The following is an 18,762-nucleotide window of genomic DNA, read 5'->3' as shown; positions in this document are numbered from 1 at the left end:
TTTACACACCGTTGGACCCAAGTTGGACCCATCCCATCCAACTGGCCCCCTGGTTTCAATAGGGCCCCAAGGCTCTAAAATTGGGTCTCTCTTGGCCAAAGAATAACTACTCAGCTGTGTCAAAGGATCTGCCGCAGGGCCTTTGCGTCGCCAAGGGCCCACTGTGTCAGTCAGGGGCCTCTATGGAATAAGGACCCCTGGCTTCCAGGAGGGGCCATGGTCCCCATGGTCCCCCCCCCCCTCCTTGGCTATGCCACTGCAGGTGACAAACGTTCTTTCAGACGACCAGGGGGCAGGGGCCCAGGCGACCAGAACCCCAGGTGACCAGAGGCCCCAGGAAACCGGGGGTCCTCGGATGAGTGCAGGGGCCCATTGGGTAATCAGGGGCACCTCGGGTAACCAGGGCCACAGAAATGAAACTTGAATTGATATAAATTTGCTTCCGAGTAAAATACGTTTTATCCAGTGTTAGAAAATAAATATCCCGGGGCCTGTGGGGCCCCCATGGCGCCTTCTGCGCTCAAGGGAGGGGGCCATTGCCCCCGTGGCCCCTCCCCTTGGCCACGCCCCTGCCGATATTGGAGTTATCAAGTAATTGTCTCGTAAGTGAAAAGGCACGTACAATAAAAGTACAACCCTCTGCAAGCTGCGTGGTAGGTATCTTTTTTCGACAAAACCGAGAATAACGCGAATACGCTAACGGTCATTCGGAAATCGTAACAGCAAGACGCGCGAGACTCCGCACCTTAGATTGGGCTTATTTTGGTATACATTTTCCATCTAGTTTGACAACAACACACAAAAGTTTATATTTCCCCCCAAAACAAACTTTTGCTTTTTTGCTACGGTAAGAGTACACATTGTTCAGTGACTGAATTAATCGAAGGGGTGGAGCATGGCGCATCTATATGCAATGTGTTCCGACCGACTGATTATCATAACCTTTGAGATATTAGGTATCGGTTTTGTCGAAATAAGAATACCTACCACGCAGTTTTTGCGGAGGGCTGCAAGTACAGCCCTCTGCAGACTGCGTGGTAGGTATCCTTTTTTTTCGACAAAACCGAGAATAACGCGAATACTATGCTATCGGGCACTCGGAAATCGTAACAGAAAGATGTGCGAGACTCCGCAGCTTAGATTGGCATTATCATCGTATGCATTTTCCATCCAGTTTGGCAACAAAACCCAAAAGTTTATATTTGCCCCCAAAACGAACTTAAACATTTTGTTGCCACACAAGGCGTAGGTATGCTTTGTTTATTGATAGGCCCTATTGAAGGAGTGGAGCATGGCGCATCTATTTGCAGTGAGCTTCGACCGACTGATAACATGACTTTTGAATTATAATCAGTTTTGTCGGAAAAAGAATACCTACCACGCAGTCTGCTGAGGGCTGTACATGTAATCTGGAACGAATCGCTCGAGCATCGCTAACCATAAAACATACGACAAACGTTAACTATCATTTTATTTCCAATAATGGCACAGCTTATTTCGTCTCATCCCCGCACCCCCCCCCCCCGGTAACAGGTTTTGAAATTGGTTGAACCCCAAAACAAGTGGCTGGATCCGCCCTTGGGCGGGGAAGTGGCGAAAATTTTGCCCACCCAGTGAAAAATCCTTAGAGGAGGCCCTGCGCCAAATATACGCACATGTCTTTAATTACTTACTTATTTACGTTTTATGCTTAGGATAGGAAAGTAACGGGGAAGTTGGCTGCACGGATAAAGGAAAATATGCTACCGTTATGGATCCAGCGCGAGTTATCTGAGAGAAGATCTAGGAGAGTCACTGTGGGCGCAAGATGCCCGAGGTGGTGTGACCGCATCCCGGCAAGCCGGCGGCAATTCAGCAGCACATGGGCCACTGAGAGTTGTTCCCCACAGTGGGTGCAGTTCGGTCTATCTTCATCGCGCAGCAGAAGATAGACCGATAGAATATAGACTCTTGCGTGACATTGACTTTGGGGCTGCCTTGGATCGTAACTTTATTACTTTACCCACAAATAGGGGACTGATAAGCGTTAAGCTACTTCAAAACATGTGCAAAGACTGTTTTTCAGTCGTCGAAACTTGTACGGACATTCCGTACAAGTTTTCGGGCCTTCCAAAACATCTACGGACACTGTCCGTAGTGTCCGTAGTGGTGGCGACGCCCGCACTGTAGGAGTTAAAGTGATATTACTCATTAGATAAAGTGAGCGAGATATATCTCGCTCACTCATGAGGAATCCCACTTGACACCATGTCACGCATTTACCGTGTAACTTCATTCAACAAGCCATCGTATAAAGCTCACCTTGACTTTTCCTTGTAAGTACCGTAAAGTGGGGCTATTTGAGACAGTGGGGCTATTTGAGACAGTAAGGTAATGGTATAGTAAAATCGCTGTAAAATGAAAACCGTTTGATGTTTTTTCGTCATTTTTGCTTAAGCTGATGTGGAACTGAACAATGAATGCTCTGAATAACCTTTTTGAAAATTTCGAAAAGTTCTGAAAGAAATTTGCAATAAAATACGAAATACAGAAAAACGCACAATTTAAGTTGCTCGAAAAGGACCCCTACCTGCAGCTTAAAAAAGTTGAAGTTTTAACAGCTTCGCCACTGTATCTATCGCTACTACCTTTTTGCTTATAGGTTAAGCACATTTTTCATGAAAATATTATATATTGTTAACGGTACTGCCGATTGCGTAACCCATTGTCTCAGAATCCCGATGATGCCCACCTGGTCAAACCTCAACGGATATGCCAAATAGCTGATGATAACGGTGATGCGATGCACCCGAGAAGACTTACCGCCATCTACCTGAAGTGCATCGAACGTTCGACATAAGCAACACCGGTGAATCGGTCGTGGTCATAAACGTGCAATGGTTTCGGGTTCATGGTAGGTACTTTTAGCAGCAAGCAATATTTACATGTTCGTAGTGTAACATAATAACCCTTTAGCTGGTGACCAAACTAGTTATTTTGATGAATATGCGCTTAACCCGGCAGTTGCTGGGGTATTTCGCCACCCACCGTTTGCTGGGGGGGGGCGTTAAACGCCCCCAGCCGATAACTCGAGAACGAATAGGCGCAGCGAAACGCACGAGGCGGCAAACGAAAGAACGCGACGAGACGCTTCAGATGAGTACTTTAAAGTTGAATTTTGAGGTCACAGGTCGGGTCAAGGTCAGGTCAAACACCTGAAATCGGGCTTTCAGTAGCATGGACTTCAGGACTTCGCAATGGGCGCCTCTCGTCATAAACTCTGTCAAAACGGTGCACAATCCATCATATAAGGCCTACAAGAGTGTCAGCTCCATGTAGGGGTCAGTCAAGCATAGGTCAGGGTCAAGGTCAGGTCAACCGGGTAGGCAAATATCCCCGAAAATCAAAACTGAAATTCGCAGCCTGTGACACATGTTTTATGGGTAATTTTGGGCGTAGAACACGATGGTGGCATTCATTTTATCATATGTGTACGTGTTTGGCTCAAAAAGTTGAATTTAAAAAATGCATGTATCATGGTCGTGAAGTAGTCACGAGAAATTGCCGAGATTCAGTTCGAGATTTTGGAAAATGCGGAACGATAATCAATAATCGAAGATAGCCATTTGATTGTTCATGGTATTGGCAGTCTAATGGCGTTTACAGCATGTCTGGATGTCTATTCTGTGATTTTATATGATTTTTTGAACATATGCCGTTTTTGGTCGAAAACTCAGAAATCATGACGTCACTAAAACCTCGATATCTCAAAAATTTTCCGACCGATTTTTTTGAAACTTTGTCACAATAAACTTCGATCAATTCCCTACAGGTACCCAAAATTTGGCGCGCCTGCGGCGCGCCGTTTTTATGCTATGGCCCGGCGAAAAAAGTGGGGGCGTTTAACGCCCCCCCCCAGCAACTCGCGGGTTAAAGGAAGACTGCCACCTTCAAAAAGTTTTCTCAGATCGGCCCATGATTTTTTCCCTGGATAAAACGAAATTTTAGAATTCACCTGGCAAGCTATCATCACGTGAATCGCGTAAAAAAATTATCGATTATCATAAATTATCAATCGGATAATGTCTAGCGACAATGTTGACACATCACTAGACTTCAAGGTCATAAGATATGGAAGCGGGTTTTGTCGCCATAAACGGCGCGCATGTTACAATTGAAATATACAATGATCCTTGCTTTGGTTATGTATGTCGTGTTTACGCTTTTGGAATTGCCTGTTTTAATGAGTTATGTTATCTATATCTTAAAATATTCCAATTCTGATTCATCTGATAGGTATATATATACGTGTATTTTGGCATGTGATATTAAAAGCTAGACTATTTCCAGGTTTATATGAATAGTGATAGACTAAGTTGAGACAAGTGCTATTTGAATAACAAATACCTATGGTATTGGAAAAATTGTCATGAATCTGATAGTGTTTCCATTCCAGCACCAATTTCCCAGTCTTCAAAGTGTGGCAGGGAGCTCAATCCGTGACAAGATGTTTGGGACAGTCAAAACATTGCCCCAAGCGGAATGCCGAGACCTGGGCAACCCAATTCCTTTCATGAGGGCCCCTCATGAATATGATGAAAATGATATAATGATGAAGTGCATCATTTAATAAGTATGAGAAGCGAAATGAATCAATGCTGTGACAAGCTTTCAACTTCTGCCCCAGATTTCCTTGCTTCTGCCCCAAAATTCCTCAAACCTGCCACAACCTGTGGTGTGTGCCCTGACAACATATTGTCAAGACCTGCCACGTTTTGCAGACTGGCCCATTTCTGTATGCCTACCTTCCAGGTGAAGATGCCTGGTGAGCGAGGGAGAGGACGAGGACGGGTGAGGAGAGGAGGTGGTCGAGGGGCAAGAAGAATTCTCAACTTTTCACCCACCGCCCAGCCCGAGCCCCAAAGGTAAATAACTGAATGTTTCTTACGATGCGATGTGAAAGTATGAAACAATTGTTAATATTTATTTAATTGCCATGTGTGGCCTAGCCTTTATCTAGGTTGCTAGCCAATATATATTTTAAGGTGATTATTGCAATTAAAATTATCATGTACCTACCTTGAAAAGTCAGGTACACTACAAGCAGAAATAATACAACCTAATCTAACCTTACCTAACCTTACCTAATGTAAGATAATCTCACCTGACTCATTGTGTGGTTTGGTGGAAGTTATAAATGTTTTGTGAAAAAAATATGGTTAGTACACAAAACATTTCTAAGGATGTGTTCTTTCTAATCATGTTTTAATTTTGTGAGTCTCTTCATTTTCTAAAGAGTGCAAAAGGAGGTATTCAACTCTGCTCATGATAATTCAAAAGGAATTCTTAAATACAATGCACCCATAAATCACTGATTTTCACTTTGTGGTTCATCAGAAAACACATTCAACATCATTGTCTTTCTATAATGAAAGATGGCACTAAAACATGAACCACTTTTCTTTCAGAAAAGTGGTGCTAGGTGAACTTGATACAGGTGAACTTATTACTTAATACTTAGGACACATGTCTTGACACAAGTCTTGATCTTATCGTGGGAGGCGGCTCGGGTTGGAGATACACGTACACTGGTTATTAGGGAGACCATTAGGTACCATTAATGATTTTACATTGCTGTGCGATACGAGGTTGTACCTAGTGATGTTGCGTCATTTGTGGACTTCCCCCCTGCGAGTTGTCTGGTCCTAGGATTTCATGCACATCTTCCTTCACTTCAAACTGGGATTTACCGGTGACGTGTTTTCTCTGTGTGCGCCAGGTGTACCAGTGGAAGCTCCTGCACCACGTCTTTAAGGACCACCTTGTGATGCTGAACCCGGTGCACCTTTCCCTACAAGTGCACCGTCTGTACGGCCACATTCGCATATGTATACAAACAGTTCGAGAATGACGTCTACAGCCCTCACTCTGTCGTCGCCAAGAAGATTATGGAGTCGTTTGGCCGTAGGAAGGCAGCTGCGGCGGCGGCCGCCACCGGACAGCCCATCAAAATCAACAACGAGATCACAATTCACAATCATCCCTCACACGGGCTCGGGCGGTGCGGCAAAGGGCTCGTCTCAGGCCAGCTCGACGCCGGTGAAGCGGCGGCGACCGGAGTCGGCGCCGGCTCCCGTGGAGCGTGAGTGCGAGCTGTGCGAGCATCGCGCGCTGCCGTGGTGCAGCCGCGGCCGCTGACGGAGCACTACGCCTGCACCAGGGCCGGCCAGAGCTCGAGTTCACGCCGCTGATGCGCGACCCCAAGTGCGCCACCTTCGTCACAGAGGAGATCTGCGAGCAGCTGCGCCGGCGCGCCGCCGCCGAGGACTCCGACAGTGGGGTCGAGGTGGAGGTGAGCGACGCGAAGGACGGCGCGGCCGGCGGCGCCCCGTCCGCCTCCGGTGGCAGCGCGCTCAGCAAGCTCAACGAGGAGACTCACGCCTATTGCCGCGGCGCGGCCCCGCCGGCTGGTGACCGTCCGGAAACCCAAGCCGTTCATGGGTGACTGAGTGAAACGAATGGACGTGCATGTGCGTTTTTGTTCTGTGTATGCGTGCGTTTGGAAATGGCGTCTCTATGTGCGTGCTTGTTTTGTAGAAGCGCTAGCGGTGCCGACGGACCCAGCGATGGCGCGGAGGGCTTTGATGTACCGTGTGTCTTTGATGTTGATGCATTCTCGTGTTTTGTTGGTCGCGCGCCCAGCAGCACCGTGTACATAGCCGGGGGCGTTCCTGCTCGACGCCACGTTCTGTTCGTTGTATCTCAATGCCAGCTTTTTGCTCCAAGTCCCGCTCGTGGAACACGCGACTCGCTCGATTCAAATAATAAATATACACTTTATTTCTCTGACAACCTGATGTCCTCTCTCTCCTCTCTCCTCTCTCCATGTAAAAAAATACGGCCACGGTGAGTAGGTGCCGGCCGGCGTTAACTGCCTCCGGCCGGACGGTTCTCAGTTGATATGTGACAACAGTTAGGAATGTAACACCGCCATAGTACCCTCCATCACTGCCGGGCGCGGCGGTCCCCGCACACAGGACCGGCGGGGGGGGGGGGGGGGTAGCGACCGCCGCCAGCTGCTGGCCGCCCATCAGCTGCAACACCAGCTGCTGCAGATGGACAAGCTGCTGGCGGTCCTCGTTTAGCGCGATCAGCTCCTGTTCGCGCGCCGCCGACACAGCGTTCACAGCGCCGCCGCCGATGAATTGCTGCAGCCGCGCGCGCAGCTCCTTTCGCTCTCTGATGAGACTGAGACTGAGCCAGCCAGAGCCAGAGTCGAGACTGAGCCAGCTGAGTCTTGACAGACCGGACAACACACAAGGCGCCAAAAACGAAGCAACATGATTGGTCGACACATCGAACCGTCTGTCACAGCGACTGTGCTTGGACCACGGCCATCCCGCAATAGTGACAAGACAAGGCATTATCCTGAACACGCGCAGAATCACGCCCAAAGTCAATCGACACACCAAGAAACGTAAAAACATGCAACGGAACGAGAACTAATTTATTGAAATTAATACACAACCCAACACTAGTCAGAAACGCAGCGATACCATTCAGCGTCCTTGGACATGAAAAGAAAATCATCTAAATACGCCAAACACCTGACGTTAAATCTCGACTCTACAAGTTCACTGAAAGCATCTGTTAGGTACTGCATCTCCGAAGGAGATGCAGTACCTAACTGCATCTCCTTCAGTACCTAATAATGCAGTACCTAATAATGGTACTGCATCTCTACCTAATAATGCAGGAGATGCAGTACCTAATAGGGCCCATTGGTAACAGAGAAAAGGTATAAGCACGTTTTACCATCATACAAAACACCAAAAGGACGTGTGGAACGTGCGCGAGAAATGTGATGAAATCCATCTTTTAAATCAATCTTGATACCGGTATAAACCCCAAAACGATAACTCTAACGCATCCCCAATAGACGGCAAAGAGCACGGCCGGCACGGCAAGAGGGGCGTAAGCACTGACAAATCGTATACCAGTCTGGCCACAGTCGCACTTTTTGGCACAGTAGCAGGCCAACTAAACAGCGACTCGCTCGCGACCGGTGCCGACGGCGATGAAGATTCGTCGTCACCAGCGTCCTCCCCAGGCGCGCTGCCGACGGGGCACGCCGCCACCGGCCCGCCAGCATCACCGTCGACCGATGATGTCTTCAAAGAAGAGCCGTTCCCCTCAGTGGCGGCAGAAGAAGAGACCGCAGGCGGCGGGGACCCGGAGCAGGGCACAGAGACGTTGCCCCCCGCCGCGCCTCAAACGCCGACCTAAGCCGGACGTCTCGGCGAGCCGGGCCCGCGGCGCGCGGCGGAGCGCGCAGGCTGGACGGCCAGGCGGGGCGCGGGCGTCGCCAGCTCCGCCGTCGGGTGAGCTCCGGAAATGATGATGGAGAATGATGGAAGGATGATGTCATGGAGCCGCGGATGCTGCTCCATGGCAGAAATCACCTCTGCAGCTGCGCCGTGCGGATGTTGGTGGCGAACGCCCCCTGGGCTCTGAGTCAGCTGGCTGGTGGCTTGCGCGCTCTGTGGGAGAGCAGGACAAGGTGTAAAATGCTGCTACGGGACACGTAAGCAGATGTAATACCTCTGCTCGAGCTACCACATGCAGATAAGACTAAAGTCTGTTCCATTTCAAGCCTGCAGCCGAAGTACCATGCTGTAAACAACACATGCTTTATGTGTGCATAGCTCCTACATTAACCCTCGCCCTGGCAGGACATTTTTCATAACACGGCCTGGCAGGGGGGGGGGGGTGATGCGACCCCCCTCGCGATTGGCTCCTATGGCACCTAGAAACACCAAATTTGGTAGGTAGGTGGGCCCCCTGGAGTTCTCGCCCCTGCGCAAATTTGGTTGCTCTAGGTCAATATTTAGGGGGGTTTTGGGGGGTATAAATGTAAAAATTTTGCTGCAGTATGCTCGAGGCACGTCCATGGTCAAAATAATAGATAAAGCCCAATTTGAATAATTCTAGCAGAAAGACACCAGAATCACCCCTCAAGCAAAAAAGAAAAGTTTGTCATAAATAGGTTGCCAGTTCTCACCTGCTTCCACTCCACCGCCGTTTACCAGCTCGCAGCTGATGTCCATGCGGTGTTGACACCAGCGGCGCAGGTGACGTCGCCGACCTCTCCGGCACTGGCAGAGTCGATGCCACGGCCGTCGCTGGATGGTCCAGTGCCGCGGATGGTCCAGCTGGTGACGGCGTCACGGCCGTCGCTGGATGGTCCAGGGCCGCGGATGGTCCAGCTGGTGACGGCGTCAGGGGTTCCGCGGAACTCGCAGGTGACGTCGCCGTCGTCTCCGGCACTGGCAAAGTTGTTATACAATTAATATTAAGAGGTGCAGCATGACAGCTTTCAGCATGTCTGAAAAACGTGGCTGCCACGTTTTTCAGACTGAGTCAGGTCAACGGTCGCTGAATGGTGATTGACAAATACTAATTTTTTATAACTATTTATAATTATAAGCATTCATATTTAAATTATTTATTCCTAGTTTGGTCATAGCCCTGCTCACTTCAACTGTTTATTGGTCGATCAATATTTGGATTTGCGCCTAGTAGTTTCCCAGTCTGCAAAGCATTGCAATTTTGACAAAAGCTTGTCGGTGCAGGCTTGTTCAGCTGGTGCTGATCTGATGCGGCGTGGTGCGGATTTGGCTGGTAGGGTGCAGATCTAGTGTAGCCCAGTGTCCCAAGATTTGGGTGGAAAGTGAAATCCTTGTGAAATTGAATAGTCCACTCGGTCCACTCTCACCTTTAATTTTCCAGGACAAGTTGCCCTCCCAACTTTAACAACTAAGATCATCCGCATGTACATTTGCTGGCTGGCTTGTACCTACATTCAAATTCCATTAAATCATCGCAGCTCCCACATCCTGTAACATTCACATAGAAAATGGTGATCATGTTTTCATTCTTCTTTGTATCTTTCTGACTGGCAATTTTCCACTTTCAGTCCTCTTTGTAGTGAGGAATTTTACCCTCGAACACCCAAGCCAAAATATCCCTAATTTTGGGACACTGGTGTAGCACATTGCAGATTTGCTTGTTGATGGACATGACAGACCAGACAAGATATATGAGGAAAATTGAAAAACATTGCTGAAGCTGAAGCCATACTTTGCAGCCGTGCGCAGCCATGCTGCAAAGTATCGCTCGCATGTCGACGAAGGGCACTAGCCCAAGTTCACAATCCGCACCAACCCTTCAAAACCGGAAAATCCACCCCAATGTGGGCTGAGGGTAAAAGATCCGCACAGAACCCAAAAATGACCAGCAGTTGCACACTCATTGAAACCCAGGGGACACTGAATTACACATAAAAGCTCCAGCAATGTTTTTCGATTTGCCTCATCAATATCGTCTTGTCCGTCAAGTCCATCGCCAAGCCAAATCTGCACTGTGATCCACTAAATCCGCACACCAAGCGAAATCCGCACCACGCCGCAACAGCTGAACAAGCCCGCACCGACCAGATCTTGTCGAAATTGCCATACCTTGCAGACTGGCAGTTTCCAGCATGGGTAGTTTCCCCAAGTCAATTGTATAAATTTGAATTTTGGCATGCTCATCCTCAATTGCATGATTAGGTATTCACTATGCCAGCATTTGTATTTATAACTTCAAGTTCAAAAAAGAGATAATCGATCTTTTTCCAAAACTAAGTGCACACCCGTTACTTGTTACTTGAGAGATTCCGGCACCGTTGTATATCAACTTACCACGATGAAAACCATTAAATATTAGCGCACAGAGACCGTAGAAATGAGGATGAAACCACTTTCAGCATCGCCTATGAATTAGCAATACATTTGACACGTGCCCCGAAAAAGTCTTCAATTTTATCGCGTCGTGTTTGAAACAGAGGTGGAAACATGCAGAACATGGTAGCAAACCAAAAATCCTTTACCACTTACCTTTGTCATAGGGTCTGCTCCCTTCACTAGTGTTGAAGAGATCGGACCTCAGGTCTTCCCTTTACCACTTCCCTTCAAGTAAAAAAAGCATTGTCTTCTACCACAAATTTGCTAATTAACAATTTATCGCCTTTGAATTGAATATGTGTGAATAAGAAAAGATAAATAAAACCCTTTTGACGAGTTTTTCCTTAAAATTTGTATAAAATGCTCTTAATTAAAATCGACAAAGTTTTTCCTTTCCCTGAAATCCTTCACAATGCTAAGAGATCGGCCTTTCTTCATGCTAGTATACTAGGAAACCTTCAACATTAATTTGCTAAATGTACGTCTTTGCTGTTGAAATTAATATTGGTATTACGAAATTTGTCACAACATTCAAGAAAAATAACAATGAATCTCTATGATGCCAAAATGTAATGAAAAGTGTCATACATGCTATCGTAGTGATGAGCATTTTCACCGGCGAAAAAGATGGCATCAAATGGAACTTTGGGAGGCGATTGCGCGTTACAGGGTGAGGATAACGGAAAATGGACCGGACATCTGTGGTGAGGGCGGGCACCTCTTACGAAAACCGGTAAGTGAAAAAAAGGTGACAGTCTACCTTTAAAATGTGCTTCATCAGTCACTGACTCATTCGACAATCAACATATGTCTACCTTGGTTGACCAAAAAACACCATCGAATGTTACTTAACACATGAACGTACTGTTAGGTGAGCCTATCCAAGTACTTGATGTGGTAGGGTAACCGGCCAATTGATACGGCATGCAGCGATCGAGGAAAATCGGCATAAAATCAAAACCGATTAACATTTTTCTGTTATTTCTTCGCATGGAGATGTACAATGGAACAAACAATCATGCAGACCATTCACTCAAATGTTTTGGGAAACCTTTTGCCTTGTTTGATTCATTACAGTGTGCTTCATAAGGTAGCGAGACTGTCTCAAATAGCCCCACCGACTTTCGGTATATCTGTTTTCACGTCACCGGGGCTATATACAAAAACTTACTTTCAAAATTTTACTGTCGATGACTTTAAAATAGTCCTTGATGATCATCCTGTCAGTTTGACAGCTATGGGTCACATCATATTATGATAGCCTTAGCATATAGTGATGCAATTTTATACCCTACCGAAATGAAGTGTCCTATGAAAAAGGAAAAGATTGAATATAAAGGTCATATAACAGTCATTGAAAAAACAATTTTTGCCAAAATGATCAAAATTCAATTTCCAAATGCATGGCGCTTAAAAAACTATCTCTAGCGTGACCGATTTTCTTTAATTTCCTTGCAACTAAAACTGTCTCAAATAGCCCCACCCTATGGGGCTATTTGAGACAGGCTTTAACATAAAAAATAACCTCAGTCATTATTACTAGCTGAACCAAAATACACCTATATGAAAGAGCTCACAGATAACTACATTTTTGCAATTTACATGCTATAAGAAATATGAGTCGTCTTAAAGGGAGAGGCAAAAAACTGTAAAATCCGTTTCAAATAGCCCCACTTTACGGTACGCAGTTTACAATGGCAATTGGAACCGTACCAAGACGTTTTTTTTCTACAACTGCGCGCTTGCGACATATAGCGATGGATCGTGCTCACCGAAAATAATAGGTATTTTCTCTAATACATTTACCGTGACAGCGACCTTCCGGCTACATCGCACACTACATCAGCTCGGTTTGGCTATGTTGCCGTTTCTGAGGTGGCCGGCCGTTTTCAGAGCGCAGCCTGGGGATGTCGCTCGTACGTCGCCGACACAAACTCGACGTCTGTGCGCATCCTGGACAGAAACCGCACAGTGCCATGCCGCCGGTGGACGTACAACACCTCCGAGTACGACAACAATGTCGTCATTGAGGTAAGACTCCGTGTAAGACACAAAGGAGGGCGGCTAATCAGCACATGCTGAACTCGCCCGCTTACGATATTTATGGGGCCCATAGCACCACGCAGCACGCTGACGCGCCTCTCAGCGGCCTTTTCCTTCATTCAGATGTCGGTTGCGGGGTCGTAGGGTGTGCAATGTGCATGGATGATGGAGAAAATAAATGCAGACAAGGAAAATGTGCCAATGCAATGTAGACAGCTGACAGCTGGAACAGGACGTTGCCCAAGCGCATCAAACACCACAAGCGACGTTTTGCGGTGTTTTAGGCATCTAAAACACCACAGCGTGTGGTATTTTAGATGCCACACGCTGACCGCCAGGTGTGAGGTCTGACCCCGACTAATGGTGTTCGCCTGTGACCCCCGGTGGGTCCTGGTCTGACCCCCGGTGGGTCCTGGTCTGACCGCCAGTGGGACTTGGTGTGCGATCGCCGCTGGCTGCAGATGTTCGCTCAGGCCATCTACATGGTCGGCATCGGCTGCGGCGTCCTCTTCTGGGGCGTGTTCGCCGACAGGTGAGTGGTCCCGCTCCGGTGACCGCGACCTCGACCCGGTGACCGGCGAGCCCTCTTGATGGCCGGCCGCCCTCCTCGCCGCGTGCAGTGACCGGCGACCCTCCCCGCCGCGTGCAGTGGCCGGTGGCGCTCGCCCGCCGCGTGCAGTGACCGGTGGCCCTCCCCGCCGCGTGCAGTGACCGGCGGCCCTCCCCGCCGCGTGCAGTGACCGGCGGCGCTCCCCGCCCCAGGTACGGCCGTCGGCCGACGCTGCTGCTCTGTGTGATGCTGGCCTGTCTCTCCGGGAACGGCTGCGCTGCCGTCAACAGCGTGCAGCTGTTCCTCGTCTTCCGCTTCATGATCGCCTTCTGCGGCATAGGCGCCTACTGCGCCTGCTTCGTCACTTGTGAGTGGCAGCGCGCCGCCGCCGGACGCTGGCGCTGGCAGGGGACACTGGCGCTGCCAGGGGACACTGGCGCTGCAGCAGGGGACACTGGCGCTGCAGCAGGGGACACTGGCGCTGCCAGGGGACACTGGCGCTGCAGCAGGGGACACTGGCGCTGGCAGGGGACACTGGCGCTGCAGCAGGGGACACTGGCGCTGCAGCAGGGGACACTGGCGCTGGCAGGGGACACTGGCGCTGCAGCAGGGGACACTGGCGCTGGCAGGGGACACTGGCGCTGCCAGGGGACACTGGCGCTGGCAGGGGACACCGGTGCACCCGTGGGCAGCTGGAAACGATCAGGCATTGTCTTGAGATAATCTTGTTTTCATGGATGCTTACTATATCTTTACTTCTTAGACCTAGGGTGCTATTGAACATCTGTGTTTAATAACACGGCAATCCGTCCCGAAGTGACCGGTGCCACGTGGCGTGCGCTCTCACAGGTATGGAGATGCTCGGGGACTGGTGGCGCGTCGTGGTCGGTATCGCCTTCTGCATGCCCATGTCGCTGGGCTACATGACACTGGCGGTGCTGGCCTACTTTGTGCGCCACTGGAGGGCGCTCCAGGTCGCCGTGTCGCTGCCCGGCATTCTCTACATGGCCTATTACTGGTGAGAACCGCTGCTTACCTACTACCCGTAAGAACCGCCGCTCACAGGGCCTAGTATTGGTCTGTACCTATCGCCGGCACCTAGGTAAAGCGTATCGCCCCAATGGGTGTCCAGTGTCCACCAACACGTTTCAGTGCAATCTGCCCATTCGATGTGGGTGTTATTGCAAACGAAACGATGCTGGCACCCCTGGCTAGTGGCATGTGGCGCGTGCCGTGGCAGTCTGCATCACAAGTGGTCGAATTGATGATTGAAGGGATGGGCTATTCGCTAGGTACTGTTCGTCTCTATACAGCAGACCCTTTGTCGGTCGGTCAAGCGGTGGCCGAGATATATAAAGGCTACAACGGTATGTGGTCAGATCACGCGTACCACGTGACGGGCGGACACTCGTAGCGGGCACTCAGTCCATGCAGGTTCGCGTGACGGTGAACCCATGGTCCAGACGATACTCACGAGCGCCCGATACGCGGCGTTCCAGGGTTGTTCCCGAGTCGCCGCGGTGGCTACTGTCGCGCGGCAGAGCGAACGAGGCCGTCACCATCATGAAGAGGGCCCGCCTGTATAACAAAATGCCAGTCCTGGATAACCTGCTCACTACTCAGGTCAGTCAAACCAAGGCCGTACATAGGAGGTAGAATGGTTAGCCGTTTGTTTACATCGGTGACCTTGAATGATGACGTTAGCGGTGTCTACCAATCTTCGCCAATATTTATCTTGAGTATTTTATCCTCTAAGGCAGTTCGATATTAACCTTTGGGCTTCCTTAGAGCCTAAAAAGATTATTTACTGCACAGCAATGTCTTAAAATTGAAAAAAAAATTGACAAAACCTTTACACCCTGTGGCGTTATCTGTCTCCTGAGCCCTCCCTATGTGGCAGCATAGAACCGTAAGCGCCTGAGTCAAACCACGCATGGTGACTGGGCTGAAATGCATGAGAAGATGACAGGGTTTGAATTATTGAAGCCGTACCTAAGCATGCTATGAAACATTGCAGCTGGTCGCTGGCCTGCGCTCCCAGCTCGCAGAGTCCGCCGTGTCGCGGTGGTGTGACCGTGTCTCCCAGCTCGCAGAGCCCGCCGTGGCGCGGTGGTGTGACCGTGTCTCCGCGGCCTGCTCACAGAGCTGTGAATCCGCCGTGTCGCGGTGGTGTGACCCGGACCGTGTCCCTGCCCCGCGCTCGGCAGGGCCGCGCCGAGCCGGGCGAGGCGACTCCCGCCGGCTGCCGGCCGCTGGCCGCCGACGGACGCATGCTGGCGCTGGTCGGCTGCCTCTTCGTCTGCTGGCTCGTCAACAGCATGGTGTTCTACGGCATCCTGCTCAACACGGGCGACTTCGGAGACAACATCTACATGAACGCCTTCCTTGGAGGTATGCTCATACCACAGCCCGAACAATCGGTTTGCTGAATTTAGGGAGATTAATGGTTTGAGATCCGATCTATTTATTTAGTTGAAGTAAATGGTTTAACTCTGGGTTATAATATAATTTGCATCCGAACATACCAAATCACCCTTTTCACCTTCTTTGGTTGAGATGCCTATGATCCGCTGGAAAATCCACGATCACAATCACTCTGCCCTCCTCCAGTGGCTGTCGAGCGGCCAGTATGTGTGCACGGTAGCCAGTGCCGCTCAGTGTGTCGCCGCCCGTCTATTCTGCCTCGCTCAGGAGCGGTGGAGGTTCCGGCGTACGCCGCCTGCATCTACGCCATCCTGCGCCTGGGCCGGCGGCGACCGATCGCGCTGGCCATGACCGTCGCCGGCCTCAGCTGCCTGCTGACGCTCGCCTTCGACCCAGGTGAGTCGCGCGCTGCCGGCACTGCAGTGCTCACAGCACCTGCCGGAGACACTCGGCGGCGTCAGACGGCGCCGCGGACTGGCGGTGGCACTGAAACGGAACATACAAACAGTGATACCCGCCCCTCGGTTCGCTCAATGTACAGCCGTCATCGTGTTGTACCCCACGCTGAGACCGCACGGCCGACTGTGTGACGCGCGTCTGCTCCGACCGGCAGCGGCGTGGCGGCGCGGCTGGCCGGTGGTCTGTCTGGGCCTGCTCGGCCGGCAGTGTGACGCTCCTCTGACGCTCTCTGCTCCGGCAGCGGCGTGGCAGCGCGGCTGGCCGGTAGTGTGTCTGGGCCTGCTCGGCCGGCAGTGTGACGCTCCTGTGCTCCGGCAGCGGCGTGGCGGCGCGGCTGGCCGGTGGTCTGTCTGGGCCTGCTCGGCCGGTTCGGCATCACGGCCTCGTTCGGAGCCATCTACGTGTACTCGGCCGAGCTGTTCCCCACGGCGCTGCGCAACACGGGCCTGGCCGTCTGCTCAGTCGGCTCGCGCTTCGGAGGCATCCTGGCGCCAATGCTGCAGCTGCTGGTGAGGGGGCCGTGGGGGGAATGTGGGGTAAGGCGGACCAGCTAAGGTTTGAATGGCCGGGTGCAACTGTACCCCATGTGCCCCTGTCTGTACCCTTTGTGCCCCGTGTGACTATATCCCACTCTGGCCCCGGTGTAACTGTATTGCGTCCCGATGTAACTGTACCCCACTCTGGCCCGCGGTGTAACTGTACTGCGTCCCGATGTAACTGTACCCCACTCTGATCCCGGTGTAACTGTACTGCGCCCCGATGTAACTGTACCGCACTCTGGCCCCGATGTAACTGTACCCCACTCTGGCCCCGGTGTAACTGTACCCCACTCTGGCCCCGGTGTAACTGTTCCCCACTCCGGCCCCGGTGTAACTGTACCCCACTCTGGCCCCGGTGTAACTGTACCCCACTCTGGCCCCGGTGTAACTGTTCCCCACTCCGGCCCCGGTGTAACTGTACCCCACTCTGGCCCCGGTGTAACTGTTCCCCACTCCGGCCCCGGTGTAACTGTACCCCACTCTGGCCCCGGTGTAACTGTACCCCACTCTGGCCCCGGTGTAACTGTACCCCACTCTGGCCCCGGTGTAACTGTACCCCACTTTGGCCCCGGTGTAACTGTTCCCCACTCCGGCCCCGGTGTAACTGTACCCCACTCCGGCCCCGGTGTAACTGTACCCCACTCTGGCCCCGGTGTAACTGTACCTCACTCTGGCCCCGGTGTAACTGTACCCCACTCTGGCCCCGGTGTAACTGTACCCCACTCTGGCCCCGGTGTAACTGTTCCCCACTCCGGCCCCGGTGTAACTGTACCCCGCTCTGGCCCCGATGTAACTGTACCCCACTCTGGCCCCGGTGTAACTGTACCCCACTCTGGCCCCGGTGTAACTGTACCCCACTCTGGCCCCGGTGTAACTGTACCCCACTCTGGCCCCGGTGTAACTGTACCCCACTCTGGCCCCGGTGTAGCTGTACCCCACTCCGGCCCCGGTGTAACTGTACCCCACTCTGGCCCCGGTGTAACTGTACCCCACTCTGGCCCCGGTGTAACTGTACCCCACTCTGGCCCCGGTGTAACTGTACCCCACTCTGGCCCCGGTGTAGCTGTTCCCCACTCCGGCCCCGGTGTAACTGTACCCCACTCTGGCCCTGGTGTAACTGTACCCCACTCTGGCCCCGGTGTGACTGTACCCCACTCTGACCCCGATGTAACTGTACTGCGTCCCGATGTATGTAACTGTACCCCACTCTGGCCCCGGTGTAACTGTACCCCACTCCGGCCCCGGTGTAACTGTACCCCACTCTGGCCCCGGTGTAACTGTACCCCACTCTGGCCCCGGTGTGACCGCGCAGAGGGACGACGTGCACCCGTCTCTGCCGGTGGTGGTGTACGGCCTGTCGGCGGTCGGCTCCGGCCTCTCTGTCCTGCTGCTGCCCGAGACGGCCGGCCGGCCGCTGCCGGAGACCGTGGCGGACGTGTTCGGCGACACACGCAGGTCAGTGGTCGGACACCGCTGTCAGAGACTGGCCGGCGACCGCTGTCAGAGACTGGGACTGCTGTCAGAGACTGTCAGGGTAGGGTCTGTCAGAGACTGTGAGAAACTCTGCCAGAGACTGGGACTGCTGTCAGATACTGGAACTGCTGCCAGAGACTAACAGACTGGGGCTGGTGTCAGACTGCCAGAGACTGTCAGACTGGGACTGGTATCAGACTCTCAGAGACTTGAGGCTGCTGCCAGAGATTGCGCAGCACTCTCTGGCTTCCGACTTGTTTCGAGTGTGCTTAAATTCTAACTTTGGTGATTCCTCACTTCTTGTATTTCACCAAGAGCCGTTCAAATAATCAGATATTAATGGTGCGCTATCCATACATATTTTGTATTGCGAATGCGATCCTATACATTCCTCGTATGTTATGCGCCCTTCACATGTTTGGCTTTCTGATGGGATGAGCCCAGGTACTTTGTTATTGTCCAAAAACGCTACCAAGTCCGTCTGACTTGGCCGTTCGGCCCGATGATGCTC

The 18,762-nt window shown here is 51.4% G+C and overlaps 1 protein-coding gene and 2 long non-coding RNA genes across 5 annotated transcripts in view; 2 read left to right on the top strand and 1 right to left on the bottom strand.

Annotated features, from left to right (window-relative positions):
* LOC122371165 (organic cation transporter protein-like) overlaps nucleotides 1–18,762 on the top strand; it is a 71,938-nt gene that overhangs the window by 51,993 nt on the left and 1,183 nt on the right. Inside the window, exons 3-11 of the mRNA XM_043347300.1 lie at nucleotides 12,657–12,794; nucleotides 13,235–13,338; nucleotides 13,569–13,723; nucleotides 14,206–14,374; nucleotides 14,856–14,979; nucleotides 15,564–15,747; nucleotides 16,048–16,176; nucleotides 16,558–16,748; nucleotides 18,091–18,233. Coding sequence (XP_043203235.1) covers nucleotides 12,657–12,794; nucleotides 13,235–13,338; nucleotides 13,569–13,723; nucleotides 14,206–14,374; nucleotides 14,856–14,979; nucleotides 15,564–15,747; nucleotides 16,048–16,176; nucleotides 16,558–16,748; nucleotides 18,091–18,233 — 1,337 coding nt within the window. The remainder of the gene's footprint in view (nucleotides 1–12,656; nucleotides 12,795–13,234; nucleotides 13,339–13,568; nucleotides 13,724–14,205; nucleotides 14,375–14,855; nucleotides 14,980–15,563; nucleotides 15,748–16,047; nucleotides 16,177–16,557; nucleotides 16,749–18,090; nucleotides 18,234–18,762) is intronic.
* LOC122371166 lies at nucleotides 4,190–6,831 on the top strand. The gene is made up of 3 exons (XR_006254680.1): nucleotides 4,190–4,275; nucleotides 4,792–4,904; nucleotides 5,759–6,831. It is a non-coding gene; the product is annotated as an uncharacterized LOC122371166 (long non-coding RNA).
* On the bottom strand, nucleotides 7,469–11,449 carry LOC122371167. Of its 3 annotated transcripts, none has more exons than XR_006254681.1 (3): nucleotides 10,722–11,432; nucleotides 9,041–9,305; nucleotides 7,469–8,519 (listed from the first exon to the last, which is right to left on the bottom strand). It is a non-coding gene; the product is annotated as an uncharacterized LOC122371167 (long non-coding RNA). The 3 variants fall into 3 exon arrangements; XR_006254683.1 differs by having other exon boundaries at nucleotides 10,917–11,432; XR_006254682.1 differs by having other exon boundaries at nucleotides 9,041–11,449.

The sequence above is a fragment of the Amphibalanus amphitrite genome, unplaced genomic scaffold, assembly GCF_019059575.1.
Source record: "Amphibalanus amphitrite isolate SeventyFive unplaced genomic scaffold, NRLGWU_Aamphi_draft 001212F_arrow, whole genome shotgun sequence".
Classification (NCBI taxonomy): Eukaryota; Metazoa; Arthropoda; class Thecostraca; order Balanomorpha; family Balanidae; genus Amphibalanus; species Amphibalanus amphitrite.
Note: the sequence above shows the minus strand (reverse complement) of the source record. Positions and strands in the feature narration are given on the sequence as shown.